This window comes from Carcharodon carcharias, chromosome X (genome assembly GCF_017639515.1).
Source record: "Carcharodon carcharias isolate sCarCar2 chromosome X, sCarCar2.pri, whole genome shotgun sequence".
NCBI lineage: Eukaryota > Metazoa > Chordata > Chondrichthyes > Lamniformes > Lamnidae > Carcharodon > Carcharodon carcharias.
Window position 1 is genome coordinate 25,692,824 of NC_054507.1, and position 20,623 is coordinate 25,713,446.

Below are 20,623 nucleotides of genomic sequence, written 5' to 3' on the forward strand. Positions count from 1 at the left end.
CAAAATGAATTCCATTACCTTGGTTTCCCTAAAGCTGTATGTTCTTCTGCTTTAAATATTTATTCATTTTTCCCTTTAAAAGATGTAATATCCCTGCCTCAAATATTCTTGAGTTTGAAACTGGATACATGAAAGAGGAAGTGTTTCATTCACTGTCCTTCATTTTCATTCTTCATTCCAGCACTAGCTTCCTTCATAATGACTGAGGGAAAAAAGGTGAGCTTTATTTTACTACAGAAAGACTTTCAATTTTGATAACTGTCCTTCACTGATAACTGTCCTTCACTGATAACAGTTAGAAATATTTGATAGAAATTACCTGACAGTGTAGATAATTAAAAATATTTGCCATTATCTCCTTTGTCGCTCATAGAGTGGGATGGTAATTCACACTGACCTTTTCCAGTGTGTCCCTAAAGTAACCTGGCATAACTGCCTTTTTTGGTGGGTGGGGCAGTCTGTGCAATTTAAGCCTACAAAGAAGGAATTTCAGCATTTTACAAAAGTTGTTGTTTGAAAGAAGGTATGAGGAATGTCATCACCTGATTTGGGTGGGATTAAGATTGCTAATCCAGAGTTTCCACCACAGGTGGCCAGTTTGTTTTGATCCCAATGTGCTGTGGAACTAGTGAAAATTAACCGTATGGTCCTACAATATTGGAGCCTTACAGCTATGATGCAATGTGTTTTTGGATACAGTTTATGCTTTTTAAGGTAAGACAGGAAATGTACACATTACTAGGACTTGCCAGTTTCTGATTGACAAAACATTTTTAACAGCCTCCTTGCCTACTTAGGTCAAGTATAGGAGCAAATTGTGGCAGGTAGGAATGTTCAGTATATGTCATGCTGTGGCAAATTACTTGCCCTTCCCATCACATTCCTAAAAGTGTGTTCCTCCCTAACTGAGGATGTCAATAGATAATAAACAACTGGTTGTAACACTCAAAATCATTCCCCCATTATGCAGCCCTCCCTTCCCCACCACCACAGCTGACCCTTCACCCTGTATTGTTCCACTCTATGCCACTGACCATCATATCATGCAACAATCCTGCATTATGCATCTTCAATGTAGAGGTGTATGGCTTATTCCTTTTAGAAACCTGGTAATTATTCAATTAAAGATTTAAAAATAAGTTTGCAATTGAAACCAAACTTCCTGTATTAATCTTACTGATGTGCTTTCACAAAAAAAAATCAGTGTACAATTTAGGTCTCTCCTATTAGGAGAGTTGAAGGAAGCTGGAATCTGCAGAATGGCTTGTGTTGTCTCTTCACACGTTCCTACTAGTTCCGCTTGTTCTATTAAATAGCTCCTTACAGGTAGACGACAGAACTAAACTGGTAGTTTCCTTTCTCGCAAGTTCCTTTACAACCAAGTGCTTAACCCTTTGAGGACAGTACTGGATCTCCCTACTGATGGCTCTCAGCTTGACAGCTTTTTTCATGGCCCTATTGGTGCTTTTCTTTGCTGTTTCTTCCCCACCCCCAACAGCTAATAAACTGTTTGTTCTCACCGTCCGTCTCCCATTACCAGCTGTTTTAGATAATCTTGCTATTTAATTCTAATCAGCATCTAATTCTTCAATCTGAATAACCTGCTTAGGAAATTAATCTTTTGTGATGTCAAGGGGGTTGGGGGAGGCACATATGAGCCTAAAGGCCTCTTGATCAGTAAACATATTTATTGTAAAGGCCTATTTTGAAGATATTGCCACTTAGATGTGAAACCAGCTTCTTCCCACATTTGCAATAACTACTTACCAAGCTCTCCCACACCCAGCATTTTGACTTCAAAGTTTTCATTTTCCACATCCTTCCAATCTCACCCACCTTGAGTGATTTTCTTCAGCTGTATGGACCCAATTTTATATCATCTGCTCCTCTAACTTGTATAATTCTCTCTTTCCACCACCTCAAACCATCAGAGGTCAGCCTTTCAACCACTGCTCTAATAGCTACTTGCAAATTGGAGGGGAGGATCATAACATGGGTGGCTGATCTATCGCAGCCAGTTTTGCAATCTGGCCAAAGGTGAATTTTACCCTTGTTAAGTCTTGGAGTATGAAGCTGGCTGCCCTGTGGTACATCACCCAGTGACAGCTGAACCAGACAGCAGGTTAATCAGCCAGTGTTGATGCTGGGTCTGACTCTACCTGATGTGCACTTTCAAATTGGTGGTCACTGAATAGCAGTCAGCTGCAGGAACAGACATTAGCCTAGATTTACTGTTGCTTTAATGCAGGAGGTAACCCATGGGTTAAAATACTGATTGGGATATTAGGCTGCTGAATTTTAGCAGAGAGTTCCAGTCGATTTGGCAATGATATAAATCAATGTTTCTTTAACAGCTCCTGTGGATGCTGAAGTAAGGATTCAAGGACAGTGAAGAAAAGGGGTTATGAAATGCTGGAAAGCTAACGAGTAAAACAAAGTTCAAAGACTGTCCTTGGAGGCCTGGGTAGGTAAGGGTTAAAGATTTAGCCCTATTTTGTCACTGGAAAAAAAGCAAGTAATTACACTAGAATTCCTAAATGTGTTGTATTCCCATGTTGTAGTGGGTTTATAGAGAACAGGTAGGGGGTCTTCCTCCTCACATCTGTTGCATGTGGGAAAACCTGGTCTTAAAGCGGAAGGAATCTGAAACAATTTGCATCTAAAGGACGTAGGATCAAACCCTGCTCTGTTTCCTGCTCCTAGGTCCTTTGTGAAGATCTGAGCAGTGGTACAATTTCACTTACTTGAATAGAAATCTTATTTAATTGAATGTATTCCGAATTATATTTCATCACATTAAAGGTGATAGTAACCAGGGCAAATACTTTGAATGTGAAGTGCTAACTTCAGTCGTAACTTAGTACTTTTCTTCCCTGTGCGTTCTGCAGCCGCCGCCCCCCCCCGCCCCCACTTTTGCTGGTCCCATGGTTCCATCCAGTACCTCACCCACATGACCATTCTTCTAAATTACTCAGCAGGTCAGGCAGCATCTGTGGAGGGAGGAACAGAGTTACAGTTTCAGCTCAATGACCTCCTGTCAAAACTAGAACAAGATGGAGATGTTGCAGGTTTTAAGCAAGTAAAAGACTGGGGAAGAACAAAAAGCAAGGCCTGTGTGAGGGTGGAAGGTAGGAATGATTAAATAACAAATGGAATGACGGCAAGTACAGAAACAAAAGATGGGATTCGAAGAGGTGTAAATGAATAGCAGAATCATTACCAGCTGCCATCCAAAAGATTATAATCTGAAATTGTTGAATTTGATGTGGAGTTCGGAAGGCTGTAAAATCTTTAATGGAAAGATGAAGTGCTATTCCTCGAGCTTACATTGAGATTCAGTGGAACAGTAGGAGGCCAAGAACTGAGTGAAAATGGAGTGGAGAGTTAAAATAACAGGCAACGTGAAGCTTGGGTATCATAGAGGGAATGGTCCTTTTCAGAATGCTGAAAGGAGAGGGATAAATGTATTTGGCATCTTGTCAAATGGAAGTGGCAGAAATGAAAGAGGATTTGTTGAATAATGACCATTCTTTGTTGGTAAAGTATTGGTCATGGGGTGGGGCAAAAATCCATAACGTGCAGTAACCATGTTTTTGAGCAAAATTAGTAGCAGGGAGAAGAGGGGCTGCCCTAATATTAGACATCCTTGATGCTTTTCTCAAACCCAGAGTTGCTGAAGCAAGTTGTGGTGCCCCCTCACTGCAGACCCATTTCTTTTAAGGACCAGGGAAATTGTCTTAATATTACACTGCAGATTGTTAAGGAGCCTCCGTTTAAGATCTTTCCTCCCATAAAGTCCAATACATTATCACATTTTCATTTCTGCTCTGGAAAGAGCTAGCTGGTTTTACTCTGAGCAGAGGCAGCACAATTGTGTCACCAGCCCTTCAGTGGGGAGGGGTGGAAATGGCCTGCTCCTGATCACTATCCAATCACCTGTGTTGATAGGCAAACTAGTGCAGGCATAGTTTGAGGACTGGATTGGACTCAGTTATCCAAAGGTTTACCCATGAAAAGTAGTTAAGTGAACAGAGGAGATTGTTTAAATTAGAAAAGAGATGAGGCATGAACGGTAGACCAATAAGAGTGAACTTGTCCCTGTTAAACCATGCAGGTGGTGTCCATGGACTTATTGCCTACTCTGTACAACTTCATTTTTTCAAGAACTGTATGATGTGGACTGAGTGAGGCTTGAATGCTATTGGGTGGCTTTGAGGGCCAGTAAAAGTGCTTCTTCTGGGTTTAAGCACTTAGATTTCCAGAATCTTTAAGGAAAGGTGTCACGATTTCCAGAGTGGGCTTGTAAAGACTCCCAATGCCTGAGGCAGAGGAAGGCCAGGTATGCAAGTGTGCTGTATCACATTTCCATTGAGATTTATAGCACGATGAAGATGGACTATCCTGAGGACACTGACTGTGAGGGCAGGAATTTGGCATTCTTGTGCAGCCAGGAGGAATGTGTGATATGGAAGTCTGCTCCTCTAGCACCTCCATAGAGAAAAATGGTAGCAAAATTCAAACCTAATTCTCTCAACTCAATGGTATAGGGCATGTTGAGATTATACTTGGGTAATTAATTTTGCGACAATCTCCTTTTCAGTGTTTCCCTGCTCTTCCCACACCTTACACAGAGAGGCTTCAACATTTCCCTTGAGCATGAGTTGTACAGCATTGACCTAGAGACAGTTGCCCTGTTGATGATGATTCATATTTTAATTTATAACAAAAGGTCAGATCAGAACTTCTATGGTGTCTCAAAAATTATATTTGAACTGATAATGGGTATATAGAAATTTGCATTTCTAATTATTCACCCATGAGACATCGGTGCAGCCCAGGGTGCTGCTGTATGGTGCCACAGAGTAGGTTTGATTCTCCTCCACTGAACAGTTGACCATAGTTGCTTGTGGAGACTATATCTCCCACAGAGAATGGGAAAATCAGAGGGAGAGTCAATGGGTATAACCTCTGGCTATGGACAGTCAACACCAATGTTATCTGGCCCAGCTGAACAGGCTGTTTCCATATTGTAATTTCTAAGGAATCTGAATCTCAACACTCCCTTTAAGTTGGGTAGACCTGTACCCACGAAGTAACTGAGTTCAAATGGTCCAAACTCGTTTCACTTACCGAAGCAGATAAAGACCCCTCTATTAGATTGGGCTGGGTTTATATCTAGGCGCATGTTCGTTTTGTCATGAACTCTTTCTAACTTCCACCTCCCCCATCACTTTTTCAAGGGCTGCATGATTTTTGCCTCCTTTTTAGAATGCAAGAATGACACTGTGTTCTGTATAAATGTTTTATTGCTCCAAACAACCACAAACTAAAGCAAAAATTCAAAGCAATATTTCAGCACTTGGCAGATAAGTTTTCTTTCTGCAATACTGAGATTTCAAGGACACAATTCAATTTATTTTTTAAACAAATCTCTTACTACTTCTATGCAAATATTCCATTGTACCCAAAAATACTGATAACAACAAAACAGGACAGATTTCAAGGGAATAATATACATGACATGAACATAACTAACACAAGCAACTATATTAACTTTAGTTTATACAATATTGTATATGTAAAGCTTACACAAGTTTACAGCTGATTTGATTTTATCTTCTGGTTTATAAAGATTATTGGTGTTTAGTCCATCATGTACTGATTACAATCAGTTGAATCAAAAATGGTGGCACTGGGCTACCACTTTCTGCATACTGTACATGATGCTGTTCTTGCTCATTCGCCCCCTCTGCTGGGTGTTGAATACCATTCTATTTTTTTTTAAGATGGTAGTCATTGACCAAGCGACTTGCAGGCTGCTTCTGCGATCCCCTCTGAGCTTCCTAAAGCCCACACTCATTCTATCAACCCAAATACCATCACCTGCAAGATCACAACAAAATGAATGCAGTCAAATGGCAACTGGGTTGCAAAGTTTAATATCTATACATTGAAATGTCCAAACTGGCCCCCAAGGGAAGAAAGTTTAGCTGTCACCTGCCTCCAATGGATTTTTGCCAAGATGGCCATTATGCTTAAATGTTTAACTTTTTCTCTCTGCCTGGTCCAAAATGGTTAAAAGCACCCAGCTGGAATCTAATACACCCCTATTCATAATGTGTGATTGCTAAAAGAGCTTGTTTCATAAACCACTGCAGACAATAACTTCACAGAGCCTCTGCCATTATGTACTATATTCATTACGTGCCCCATTTTAATATACTTACAAAATAAAACTTGTAAATGCAGAAAAAATGGCTTGACCCTTCTGTTTCATTTTAGCACAGTAAAGTTGCTTTTCCTGAAAGGCTGTCTAAAGTCAAGACTGTTTTGGTACTTTACAACTTGTTACAGTGGAGAGCTGAATAGATACAATTTTGTTTGTAGCTAAGTCTAGGCATCTCTAATAATGGTACTGAAAATGGCACATTTCTGGTGGTTGGTGTTGTGCCACTTTCCCCACTGGTATAATACAGACTAGGTAAAAGCTGGCATTAATGTTTATACTTGATTTGCACAATGACATAACCACACTTAGATTTGCATGTTTTTCATGAGTTGTATACAATAGGGTTGTTTAATGTAGGTCTGTAATAACATCATCTCATTTCTTTGACTTCCCGTAGTGCAACAGTTAACATTTTCAAGACCGAATCTGAACAAGGTTTTACACGTTTAGACATCTGTCTCCTTTTATCATCCTCTCGAACCTTTGTTCAACGGCATAGTGCTTCTGTTTTAGTCCAACACTCCCAATTACTTTCATTCCCCCTAATTGTTATTTAGGCTTCAGTTAGTTGTGGAGTTAGCTGATGTTCAACCATGGACAAGGTGGGGATAGGGGAAGAAAAGAATGAAATGGTGTTGTGCAACAGTGTGAATGTTTAGAACTGAGAGCAGACTTAGGAAACAGGGTGATCCATACTTAGTTTCAGGCTGCAGTAACCCAGTGGACTGAAAGAGGACATTCTTTTCAATTTTAGGGGCCCCTCCATTGAGTATGGAGGAAATGGTCATTAAGACAAGAGTGATCCTAAACTTAACCCCTACTGTTATGTGAGCTAGTCCCTCACCTCCCCGCCCCTCCCCCTGCACAAACGATACCTTTGCTACAGCCATGACTCATTAGTGTGCGGTCATTAAAGTCCCAACTGCACAAGATTTATGAAAGATCACTTTAAATACTAGTTTACTAGTTCTTTAAGACCAATTTATGTTTTGAACTAAACCTGAGAACAAGAGTGTTGCATTTCTAAAGCTTGCCTTATTTTGGATCTCTAAGCACTTTGTACAGCAGGGTGGTCATCTTTGTACAGTGAGGACAGTCCAGATATTCCACCTCATTGTCCTCTATATCCTGAGCAGGATCAATTTTAGTCCTGAACGTTTTGGGCAATAACTGGGGAAATGAACACATCAATAGAGAAGGTGCAGGTGCATCCCATACAATTGGAGTCACTCATCCTGCACATGTTGGCCCTGATTTGAACTTTCACCTTGTGAGAATGGTGTGTGGGAGGAGTTACAATCATCTGAAGCCACACCATTCCCACTCCTCTGACTGGGTTCAGATGGGACTTGGAAAATTTATTCAAAGGAGACCTGCCATTAAGATCAGTTCAGCCTTCACGCCCCCAGGTTCACCAGTCAGTCTGGGGGCTATGCACACCATTCATACTGCTCCAGCACCCCCTCTTTTTTTTCTATTTTTAAATCGGGACCACTATATCAGTAAACTTTGCCTAAAAACCTCCACTTCATATTTTGTAAGACCTAGCTATCACAGCAGATGTCACCACCTTACAGTCCAATGGAGATTCATGCAAGGTGCCCCTTGTGCCTGTAAGGTGATTAACTCCGCTTATGGTGATGCATTCCCTTAGTTCACAGGAAAACATTGTGTATACTACTGTTAAAAGATATGGCAATATTGCAGGCTCTGATCCAGTCCTCTAAACCTTCAGGCCCTACATAAATCTGTTCAAGGTATGCAGCACCCCATACAAATTCAGATGACTTTTAAAAAAATAAATTTGCTAGATAAAATGGGCTATTTCAGACAAGAAATTAACAAATGAATACTTGATATCCGACACTTATACAATGCATAGATTGTTGGCTTGTACTCAATCATGGCGTTTGTATGCTAAACTGCTTGAACTTTGTTTTCGTACTTTGTAATATCACTTGAACCATAAGATTGGATTGGTGGCTGTGAATTCCATGGTGTGTACCCCTCGCCTATTGATCAGCCTTTCTAGATTTCACTTTTGAACAGAGATTACTTATTGCTAGAAATGTGAGGCAGCCTCTCATCTGAGTTGTAGGAAGCTTTCAGTACAAAATATCTGCTACCAAGTTCCCTCTGTTCTGTTCTAAAGCACAAGTAGTTATGAAGAGTGACTAAAGTACAGCAGACAGTGCACAGATCTATGCCCTACAATGTTAAGAATTATATAAATAGTGGAGAGGGGACCCAAATTGACATTAAACACCACAAACCATGGAGGTACAAGAGAGTACTTTGTCCCTTCGCAATCGCAACTACCTAGCCCTACACACTTCCACCTACCAACATCCTCACTGTGCTGAAATTGAGACGTTGCAACTATTCTCTCCCTCCTTCCCAAGCCTTCAGAACTGTGGATGATCTCACTCCTTCAATCTTCCTTTTCCCTCAATCTATCAGCTATTAAATTCCAAACTTGGTGTTATTTAATCACTATTCCTGATTTCTCCTCCCCTCTTTCCAACTTTTGGTGGTGTTTTGTATTTTTGGTCTCAACCATTCACTTGACTTTCTGGATCTTCATTTTAAAGAAAATAAAGAACAGATTGGTTCAGCAGTTTTGTTCTTAGTCATTGAGACCATGTAGTGAGCTGCAGTAGTAGGCTGTATCATTTGATACCCACCCAGAATGTAGGATGGTCTATAAACAAGTGTCTGATTTAGAAAAAAAAAAAAATTTTTGACATTTCCATTAGTTGCTGGTCTACCTCATTGAATTCAGTGCTGATCCTCATAATATAATGTTGCACAGGAGGCTATTCAGCCCATTGTACCTATGCCAGCTCTTTGAAAGAGCAATCTAGTTAGTCCCACGATTCCTACTCTTTCCCCACAACCTTGCAAGTTTTTTTCCTTTTTAAGTAGAGATCCAATTCCATTTTGAAAGGTACTATTGAATCTGCGTCCCCAGCCATTTCAAGCATTACATTTGAGATCATCTCTCCCTGCAGTTTTTTTTAAATTCTCTCCTCCCTGGCTTTTTTGCCACTTGCCTTACATCAGTGTCCTCTGGTTACTGATCCTCGAGTGGAAACCGTTTCTCCCTATCTACTTGCAGACTTGGTTGAGGCCACATATAGCTGAGGTCACTTTGGGCTATTTGTACAAAAGTGGCCTATTATTTTCTCTGCCAATTTTTAATTTTTTTCTTGCCCCACTCTTTAGGTTCCCTCCACTCCAGCATACAGAATAGAAAATGAGCTGGCAATCTGCTCAAAGGAATCTGCCAGTTCTATTCTTAATCTGACTGCTAGGGCACGCATCCATGACAGCAGCCCAATTTTTTTTCTTCCAGGGTTGTGTGAGAGTGGCCCATTGCAGGGTGAGCTTGTCGCACTTGCTGCTGCCCTCCTTGCACAGTCACTTGCATTTATGCTGAGCCTTTACTGTAGTAAAACGTTCTAAGTATTCACAGTAGTATACAGTATAGGGTACAGTTGTTACTGGACTAAGAATCCAGAAGCTTGGAGAAAGATTTGAAGATAGGAGTTCAAATCTCATTGTGGCAGTTAGGGAATTTAAATTCTGTTAAATAAAAGTCTATTTGGTTCACTAATGCACTTTTTATGGAAGGAAATCTATCCTTACCCGGTCTGGCCTGCATGAAACTCCAGCCCCACAACAATGTGGTTGTCAGTTAACTGCCCTCTGAAATGGCCTAGCAAGCCGCTCCAGTTGTACTCGAGGAAAATTAGGAATGGGCAATAAATGCTGACTTCACCAGACACGCCCACAACCCATGTCTGAATTTTTTTTATATAAAAGGAACATTATCAAATGCAATCTGACACCAAACCATGAGGGAGCTACTTGGACAGGTGACCAAAAGCTTGGTCAAAGAAGGAGGTTTTAAAGAGTGTCTTAATAGTGGAGAGGTTTAGGGAAGGAATTCCAGAGCTTAGGGCCAGGCAGCTGAAAGCATAGCTACCAATGTTATAAATTGGCTATGCGCAAGAAGCCAGAGTTAGTTTTTGAAGCAGGAACCCCCTTAATCTTATAAAACTAATCACAGTAACTGATGAGAGGGAGGCTAGCCTACCAATGCTTATAAATATTCACAAGCTGACTTAATATGCACATAGCGATGCTGACCCCTAAGGATCTTGTTAGTTTTCCAACATTTGTATCATAGTCCAAAAATGATGCTTGGGAAATGTGCCACAATTTGCTACAGTCTAACTTATTTACATATTCCTTCTATCTTTGGAGTTTAATGAAATGCTTGTTTCTCAACGCAACTGTTTGTAATTGATTGCAACATCTGTCAACTCTTTTTCTGTCCATTTCCAGCCACTGTACACTGATCAGCATATTCATGAGCTGTTTTGCAGGTCAGCATCATGGTATGCATATTAAAGAGAAATGCTCATGAATATTGATGAGCCTAGGAAGAACACTGCAGCTCAACAGGGAATCCTATCTCAAATACTTCGAATGTTTTTAAAGTGCTAGTCATGGTGTTTGCTGTGATCCCCTTATAGACCATCTGTTCACCTGAGTACGGGATAGTGTGATCACAGCCCAAGATGGGGGCAAAATTTGATCAGCTGACTTCATTGATGGGTAAATAATAATTAGATTGCAACAACCTGCTAGAAATTCTTAGAGGATAAGGATATGACTTTGGTCAATGGTCCTTTAAACTTGCCTCTCCTGCTCCTAATCTCCAAATACCTTGCATTTTCGCCATTTTCAAATGAAGACTCATGAAGTACATCGGTATTCTCCAGGAGTTAGTTAGTACAAGGTCTACCTTTTTCCTTTGGCTATATTAATAACTTAGACTTGGGTGTACAGGACACAATTTCAAAGTTTGGAAGCATAGTGAATTGTGACAAGGATAGTGACGGAGGACATAAGCTGGTGGAATGGGTGAACACGTCGGTTAAATTTAACACCGGTGCAAAGTGACAGGTTCCAGTAGGAAGAATGATAGGCAATATAAACTAAAGGGTACAATTTTAATGGGTGCAGGAACAGAGAAATCTGGGAAATGTGTGCACTAATCATTGAAGGTGGCAGGGCAGGTTGAGAAAATGATTAAAAAGACTGATAATCTTAAATTAGTTTCTGTGCTAAGAAGTACACTCAGGATTGTTTAGCAAGTGCTGTCCAATCACATCTGATGTTGGGTATCAAATAGCACATCCTTTTGGCTGTTCGCAACAGGCAAAGTACAGACTATACCCCACCAGCCTGAATTTGCAAAGCTCCAACAATAGTGTTCAAGATTATCAGTTGGGCCCACAGAAGCTACATATATTCACATTCACAGCGCTATCCTTTGCAGACAAAAGGAGCATGTCCACGCACTGCACCTTTTTAAACAAAAGCTTGGGGGACAGCCATTCTCTGGTTCATGCCTTGACCAATCAGAGTCAACATGCCTTGTTTGAATTTGAACAAAAGCTTGGCAGTTAACTGTTCCCTAGTGTATTCTCCATGGCAGCGCCTCTACCAATCAGAGTCCAAATGCCAATCAATCAGCACTCTCTTCTTATGCAGTATAAATTGTTGGTCCCTTTTATATTGGTATTCTTGCAAAATGTCAGGCTGAGTGCGTCAAAAAGCTTAGACATCTCTCTCTTCACCAATACTCAAGTTCTGTACTACCAAATGACAAAAAAGACTTGTATTTACATTGCCCCTTTCACGACTACCAGACATCTCAAAACACTTTACAGTCAATTTACCTTTCGAAGAGCAGTCACTCTTGTACTGCGGAAAAGAGTTTAAGTGATATAGACTTAAGATGCTTTTACACATTTGAGAATTGCTGGAAAGACATTTTATTGAAGCTTTTTGTCTTGTACTCATCAGGACAATTGCAGGAATACCAAAGCGATTGTCCTGATGAGTACAAGGCGAAAAACTTGGATAAAATGTCTTTTTTCAGCAATACTCAAGTTCCATACTACCAAATGAGCACTTTTACACATTGTACCACTGAAAAAGGATTAACAGCAGAAGAACAAAATTGATAAAGCTGCAATAATAGCGTATGAGATCCTAGGTTTTAAAAACAGGAGAGAGTACAAAAGCAGAGGAAATGCTAAACTTACACAAGTTATCAGTTAGACTGTAATTCCAAGATTGACAGATTTGGTGTGTGTTCTCATCAGCCTGTGATTTTGCCCCCATTCAGTTTAATGAACAGGGAAATCATGGTTGGTAAATCAAGAAGGAAAATTTAGTACTGACTGGAGCAGAGAGGAGGGGGCTTTCTGCTGACTTGAAGTGCTTAATGTCCTTGCTGTCTGCTAGAAGTGAGAACATGCTCCATTCCCAGCACTGAGGTCACTTTTGGATTGAGTCACCCCTAACAAAAACTTTATGATTTCAGTCTTGAAAGCTCCAGCTGATTCCCAGCCTCAACAGCTTTTTGTGGGAGAGAATTCCAGATTTCCTTTACCCTTTGTGTGAAGAAGTGCTTCCTGACATCACCCTTGAATGGCCTGGCTCTAAATGTTAAGACTATGCCCCCTTGTTCTGGTCTCCTCCTCCTTCCCCCACCCCCCAAAAAGTTTCTCTCAATCATACCAACTCCTTTTACTGTTTTAAACATCTCAATTGTATCACCCCTCAATTTTCTAAATTCAAGGGAATACAAGGTTACTCTATGCAACCTGTCCTCATCATTTAACTCTTATCCCCCGTATAATTCTGGCAAGTCTGTGCTGCACCCCCTACAAGGGTGATAGATCCTTCCTGAGGTGTGGTGCCCAGAACTGAATGCAATTACTCCAGGTGCTGTTTGATCAAGGCTCTACACTACTGAAACATCGTCTCCTTCCCATTGTATTCCATCCCCCCTGAGATAAGGTTATGATGGTTTGGATTGGGTAGGAGATGATCATGAACCTGTCCCCACGCCAACTTAAGTCAAAGAAGCTAAAAGGTTTCCTGGCCAGAGACTCTGTTTCTCTGTTGTTTGGTACTTAACTAGTGAGATTCCCAGTATCTTGCATGTAATGGTGAAGGAAAAATGCAAGTGCTAGAAGTCTGAAATAAAACCACAATGCTGGAAATGCACAGCAGGTCAGGTGGATTCTGTGGTGAGAAGGGATAGATTAATGTTTGGGGTGAAACTATTCATTGGAACTATTCTGGGTCTTGCCCAAAACTTTCTCTGCTTTTCCAGCATTCCTTGGTTTTACCTTTAAGGTGAATGAGTTCAGCTGTGAATACAAATGGAAAAAAAATAAGCTTCCTCTCCAGGGCCCTCTGCATCTATCTACGGCTCACTGAAGTCTTCATTTAAACATTTTTGAGGAAGAATTTGTAAACCGAGCATCCCTGCTTCATATTTTGACTTTGTTTTTGTTTTAAAGAGAAAGTCTCACTGTCAACACTCGCTGTTTAAAAAAAAATCAAACTGCTGTAGAGAATCATTATTAACATCAACACCCGTTTGAACTTTCTCTACTTCTGTTATTTTTTTTAAATTATTTTTTGTTTAAACAGTGAGTTTTGGTGACATCATCACGGACACTGTCTTGGATGGTTATTGATTCGAAGATTGTGTGGAACCAAAACTCAGGTCAGTTGATACCATTTACCCAGGTGCTTCACCTTCACATTTGAATATGTTAATTTATTTCACTCATCACGTTGGCCTTAGTAACTCCTCCAAAACGATTTGCGCTGATATTGCCATCAGCAGTCACTGTGGGGAGGGGCCGGGGGGGTGTGGTTGGGTTGGGGGTGGGGGGGGGGGGGGTGGTGAAGAAAAACAGAAATCTGGAATCAATGTTAGTCCTAGTTCTTATTGACCGGCTGGGTTTAAAAAAGGTTTCCTGATGATGAGACTCCACCTTGAGGCCCAGTTCTCTCTCTCTCTCTCTCTTTGCTATTGCACAGTACGTGGCGTAGTTTTGACATAACATTCAAGATCAATGAACGTTCCAGTTCCCAATGGCAGGGAAAAGGAAGTTTGGTTGATTCTATATTTTTAAGAGCAGCCACACCGATCGACCACCATGCCTGGAATTTGCCCGTTGATGATCTGTTGCTTGTCGTTAAAGTAAAGCATGTTGATGGGTGACATTTTGGTTGGTGTACAGCAGGGGCCTGCTGAGCCCCTTGCATTGGCATGGTGCACCAAGTGGGTATGTGGGTATTTCTGCATGAACATGTACTCGCATTGACCGGAGCAGTAGTTGGCTTTGTAGCGTTTGGGAGCAATAATCCAGTCCCAGCCAAAGGCCTCAAAATCAACCGTTAATGGGTAGCGACAGCAGCGCGACTCTGTGGAGTGCTCATCACAGTCTAGCCCCAGATTTCGCCGGGTACGTTTGTTTGTTTCTGCCACTTTGACTTCCAGGAATGGTTGCTGTTAAAAGAAAAAAGAAACATTTTTTCATTGAAGTATATTGATAAACCTTGCGAATGTCACCATAATTCTAAATCCACTCCGCTACAGTGGGACAAAGAGCAAAATATAAACTCCAATACAAAATGCATTAACTTCCTCTGTTAGTTTGCACTATTCATTCCATATGCAGTGCAGGAAACAAACACGTTGTTAAAATTTAGATATTCTTAACAGCCATTTTAAATACACAGTTAGGTTTAGGAGATTAAAAACTATTTTTAATTGCCAATATTCACATAAACCCAGCAGGTACTATAAACGTTGAAATTTGCGCATTTTAAACACATTGTTAAAATTCGCATTCCTAGAAGACAATTTAAATACATTGAGACAATTCATTAAATCCCACGGCAATTTAAATGTACAAAGCAAATTGCTGCAGATTCTGGAAATTTAGAACCAAAACAAGAAATGCTAGAAATGTGCAGCAGGTCATTCAGTGGGGAGGACTGTCAAGTTTGTTTCGGTGCAGCCCTTTGTTCAGAACAGAATATCTTGAATGTGCAGTTAGATTTCATTTGATCCTAACAATTATTAAAATTCATATCCCTGTTAGCCATTTTATGCGCTTTATTACAATTCACATAGCCCTAGCAGCTATTTTAAATGCATTCCTGAAATTCACATAAGTTTAATGGACATCTTAAATTTATTGTTCAAATTCATATTCCCTTACTTCCAACAGTCAGTTTAAATGTGCTGTTAGAATTCACATACACCTTGTAGCCATTTAAGATACATTGTTAAAATTTTAAAACTCCTAACAATCACTTACCATTGCAGGCTGGAAGGAATGCAGCTCCCAGCCTGCCTTAAGGTGAGACTTCTATTTTCATGCTTTATGAGTAAAGGAAAATTATAGTGGTGCACTTAGCTGGATTCCCACTGATGTACCTCCTAATGAGTATATGCATTTGCTCTCCACCATGTGAATTAATGAAGATGACTGGTCAGCTGAGACCAGATTTGGAAATGATAATGGTGAGCTATAAATATTGGCATTCATAAAGGCCTTGCCATTGACTTGGATGAGCCAAATTAGTTGCGACAGTCAATATTTAGGCTCGCTCACGCAAAATAGCCACTTAGGTGATGTAATACAGGGCTTTTGGTGCCTGTGGAACTATACATCGCCATGAGTCAATATCTTCAGGAGTGTAGGGGAGCGAGTGTGTTGTAGTAATGCACATGGAGACATCAAGTATCAATACAAATGAGAGTTGAGCATATTGTTTAAACAAATTCTCTAGCCATTATAAGGAAAGAAGAATGTTACATTTATATAGCGCCTTTCACAACTTCAAGCTGTGCCAAACCGCTTTACAGCCAGAAATACTTCTTTGAAGTGTATTCATTGATGTAATATAAAAAATGCAGCAGCCAATTTGCGCACAGCAAGGTCCCACAAACAGTAATGTGATAAATAACCAAGTCATCTGTTTGATGTTGCATTTACTCAGGAAGCCTTCATGAGAGCTCATTTTAAAGCTCCTGCTATGTTGCCACAACCTTACAACAGTGCTTTCCTATTGCATCATATGCGACAATTCCATTTCCCACAACAGTCACCATGTAGCCTCACAAAGTGAGATTGCTAAATGCAGATGTTTTCTGCAGTTAACATTTTAATTGAAGATGTTGGAAAACTACGTTTGTCTTTTTCCCTTTGCACTGCTCAGTTCTCAGTCCAAAATAAGGTGTGAAATTTGAAACAACTCTCTTTTATTCTGAGACATTTGCATCCTTCCACAACAGCGCTGTGGGTGTCTTTATATCACATGGACAGCAGCAGTTCAAGAAGGCAGCTCACCACCGTTTTTTCAAGGGAAATTAGGGATGGGGAGTAAACGCTGGCCTTGCCAGCGAGAGAGACATCCATGAAGGAATGAAAAAAAGTGCTTGTGAAGGGCTGTTCAAGCCTTCTTAGCAACCCTTCACAGAAAGATTTAACAGTTTTCCACCAGTGGGGTAATTAAAATGATAAGGTGGGAATTAACCAAACCACTGAGCTGGGGTTAATTCAACAGTGGAGCAACTAAACTCTTTGGCAGAGTGTCTGCTCAAAGTGAATTCTGCAGTTGCCACATTTGGTCCAGGAGCATAAGGCTTTAACTGTGCTACACTTGCCAGCACTTTAATCAGCTGATTTTTCTCCAGAATACTTTAAACAGACAGTACAGCAGTAAACTATTAAAAAGCTCAGCATGCTGTTCAGCCTCTCCCTCTCCGATGTCCTTTTCAGGCAGTGTATTTCAAATCATGAAAGCATGTTGCATAAACACTTTTCTCCTCCTATCCCCTCTGGTTCTTTTGCCAATTATCTTACATCTGTGTCCTTTAGTTACCAACCCTCCTGCAAGAAAACCATTTATTTTATTTCCGCATTGGTGATCAGTAACACGCTGGTGTCTTCAGTCACCAATCACATACTCTATATGTGTGTGATGCTGTTGAAACTTGTGAAACCTGTATCTCCTTGATACAGAGGACTTAAAGTGAACAGTACTCACCAGTCCCTTCTCTCCATTTCCTGGAGATGTGATGGCCAGGTCGTTGCCGTTCATATCAAAGGCGTTGATCTCAATGCCCCAATTGGTGTGAGGTTGCTTGAACCAGTTCTGCAGCACGTGCTTAAAGTCGATACTTTGCCAGCGCCCGTTGCGGGAGTTCAAGTCTATTTTTAAGGATCGGATCCGTGAATGCCTGCTGCCCTTCTCCGTCACAGGTTTCAGCCTGAGGATCTGCAGGTACACAGTGGAGGTGTGCAGGACTGGACGCAGATAAACCCACAGGTGAGCTCGCACCACGTTTGTAAATGTTATTTTGGGGCTAAATTTAAAAAAGCAACATTTTGGGCTCCCATCCACTTGGACACAGGGTTCAGCTACAAAAAGAAAATCAAAGAAGTAATCATAGCCAACTAATACATATCTGATTGGATATTACTCAGATCCAAGCATAGAATTTTATGCAGTTTTATTATGTAAAGGAGAACGGTCTTCATCTTAAAAGAAAGATGTCATCTTCAGTAGAAGTATCAGGAAACAAACTGATTGCAAGGATTTCAGCCTACCCAAAATACAGCATTATGTTCAAGGCAAAGGAAGTAATTGTTATACACTGTCCCTGTGAACTTCAGGAATATGTCAGAAAATTGAATTTCCAAAGTATTAAAATTTTAAAGTTGTTCTTTCACCCTTGTGGTGTGTTATGGGTAGACTAGTTTGGTCACTGCTTCTGTGCTCATAGATCAAATGGATACTAATCTGAAAAGTGGATTCAATAATTTGTGAGCCATATTGGTATAAAAAGATATACAGTACAGAGTGACAATTCATCACGGTTATTCTGGATGGCCTGATTTATAAAACCCATCTAGAGAAATGCCAGTGAAATATAAAATGATTGGAATGACACTGTAACATCATAAAGTAGCCTCAGTTTGAGTGTCTTAGATATAAAGTTACAAAATATTCCAGTTTTTTTTTGTTCTGGAATGCCTGTTGCTAGTGACAGTAGTGCAGAATATGTACTGGCCAGCAATATGACTGGAGAAATAGATCCACTTAAGTTATCTGGTCAGCCTCATTTATGGAAACATTAATTACAGACACACAGCTTGTCCACAACACATCTTTTACATTGCTCCAAAGTATTCACGTCAAGATACTTTTAAGCTCAGTTAGGTTCCAGGCCTGCTGTGGAGCTGAGCCACACAGACCAGGAAGGTCCTAGGTTTTGATCCCTGGTCTGTGTTGAGTTAACTTATCTCAGCCAGGCTGATGGTAGTCAAGTGTGACCCTTGACCTTGGTAACCCTGAGCTACAGAGTTAGGTTCCTGCTCCTGACTTCAGTGAGTTCCAGTGGAAAACACATGCTTAGGTACATCTAAAGGTAGGATCCAGCTTGGCTATGATGTCCTCCATGCATAAATAACCTGCTAACGTTCACTGGGTATACACATGGACAATAACCTCTTGGGCAAGGTACCCAAGAGTGCTTGGTGCACCAGCAGCAATACCCCAACTAAGAGTTGGACCTTCAAGAGAGAAGCAAGTAGAAAATTGCTCCCCATCAAATCCCGTTACATAGAGCTTGTGATTCAGGACAAGCCTTGTTTCCTTCATGCATAAGTTCAATGCCCCTCATACTGCAATCAGATTATTGCTGAGTTCCAAGGCAAGTTCGGATTCTAATGTTGACACTTTGACATATTCTCAAAATGAAAGGGTATTCTACATTGATTTTTTTATTATAACAAGCTATTCTGATGGCTTTTTGCTGAGCCAGTCAGAAGCAAAATTATGGCCAACCCTTGATCAAAAAGCATCATACTCACTTCTATCATTTCAGTATAATCTCCAACTCATTGTAAGCAATGCCACAGGACATCAAGCTTATATACATATCAATAAATATATTGTCTGCCTGCACTTCTGATCAACTTTTCCATTATAAGTCCCCATGTCCCCATTTATAATGGAACCAATGTAAATATTTTATGCTGTAATTCTGCAGCTGTTTTATCACAGAGTTGTTTCAGGGCAGAAGGAGGCCATTTGGCCCATTGTGTCTGCAGCAGCTCTCTAGGAGCAGTTTACCTAGCCTCCCTTGCCTGCCTTCTCCCCATATCCCTGCATGTTTTTCCTTTTCAGATAATAATTCAGTTCTCTCTTGAAAGCCTCAATTGAACCTGCCTCCACCACACTCAGGTAGAGCATTCCAGATCCTAATGACTCACTCCATGAAAATGTTTTTCCTCATGTCCCCATGCTTCTTTTGCCATTACCTTAAATATACGTCCTCTTGTTCTTGACCCTTCTGCCAATGGGAACATTTTTTTCCTATCTACTCTGTCTAGATCTCTCAGGATTTTGAACACCTCTATCAAATCTCCTCTCAACCTTCTCTTCTCCAAGGAAAACAATCCCACCTTCCCCAGTCTATCTATATAACTGAAATTCCTCATCCCTGGGACCATTCTTGTGAATTTAACTCTCTCTAATGTCTTCACAACTTTCCTAAAGTATTGCACCCAGAACTGGATGCAATACTCCAGTTAAGGCCAAAGCAGTGTTTTATACAAGTTTAACATAACATCCTTGCTTTTATACTCTGTGCCCCTATTAATAAAGCTTAGGAACATAGGAAATAGGAGCAGGAGTAGGCTTTTCAGCCCCTCAAGCCTGCTCAGCCATTCAACTGCTGATGATCTACCTTTTTAAAATTCATTTATGGGATGTGGGCTTCATTGGCTGGGCCAGCATTTATTGCCCATCCCACTTGCCTTTGAGAAGGGGGTGGTGAGCTGCCTTCTTGAACCGCTGAAGACCATGTGGTGTAGGTACACCTACAGTGCTGCTAGGGAAGGAGTTCCAGGATTTTGACCCACTGACAGTGAAGGAACGGCCGATATATTCCCAAGTCAGGATGGTGAGCAGCTTGGAGGGGAACTTCCAGATGGTGGTGTTCCCATGTGTCTGCTGCCCTTACCCTTCTAGATGGTAGCAGTCGTGGGTTTGGAATGTGCTGCCTAAGGAGCCTTGGTGAGTCGCTGCAGTGCATCTTGTAGATGGTACACACTGCTGCTACTGTGCGTCGGTGGTGGAGAGAGTGAATATTTGTGGATGTGGTGCCAATCAAGTGGACTGCTTTGTCCTGGATGGTGTCCAGCTTCTTGAGTGTTGTGGGAGCTGCACTCATCCAGGCAAGTGGAGAGTATTCCATCACACTCCTGACTTGTGCCTTGGAGAAGGTAGACAGGCTTTGGGGAGCCAGGAGGTGAGTTACTCGCTGCAGGATTCGTAGCCTCTGACCTGTTCTTGTAGCCACAGTATTTAAATGGCGAGTGCAATTCAGTTTCTGGTCAATGGTAACTGCCAGAATGTTAATAGTGGGGGATTCAGCAATGGTAATGCCATGGAATGTCAAGAGGTGATGGTTAGATACTCTCTTGTTGG

General features: G+C 40.9%; 1 protein-coding gene and 1 long non-coding RNA gene across 2 annotated transcripts in view; one reads left to right on the top strand and one right to left on the bottom strand.

Annotated features, from left to right (window-relative positions):
- The first annotated feature begins 1,325 nt into the window (after nt 1–1,325).
- On the top strand, nt 1,326–17,530 carry LOC121273191. Its single transcript, XR_005941959.1, has 3 exons — nt 1,326–2,464; nt 13,754–13,829; nt 17,389–17,530. It is a non-coding gene; the product is annotated as an uncharacterized LOC121273191 (long non-coding RNA).
- The window catches only part of LOC121273188 (growth/differentiation factor 11-like), a 36,651-nt gene continuing 30,268 nt past the window's right edge, over nt 14,241–20,623 (bottom strand). Inside the window, exons 2-3 of the mRNA XM_041180181.1 lie at nt 17,174–17,547; nt 14,241–14,621 (exon numbers count right to left, since the gene is read on the bottom strand). Coding sequence (XP_041036115.1) covers nt 14,241–14,621; nt 17,174–17,547 — 755 coding nt within the window. The remainder of the gene's footprint in view (nt 14,622–17,173; nt 17,548–20,623) is intronic.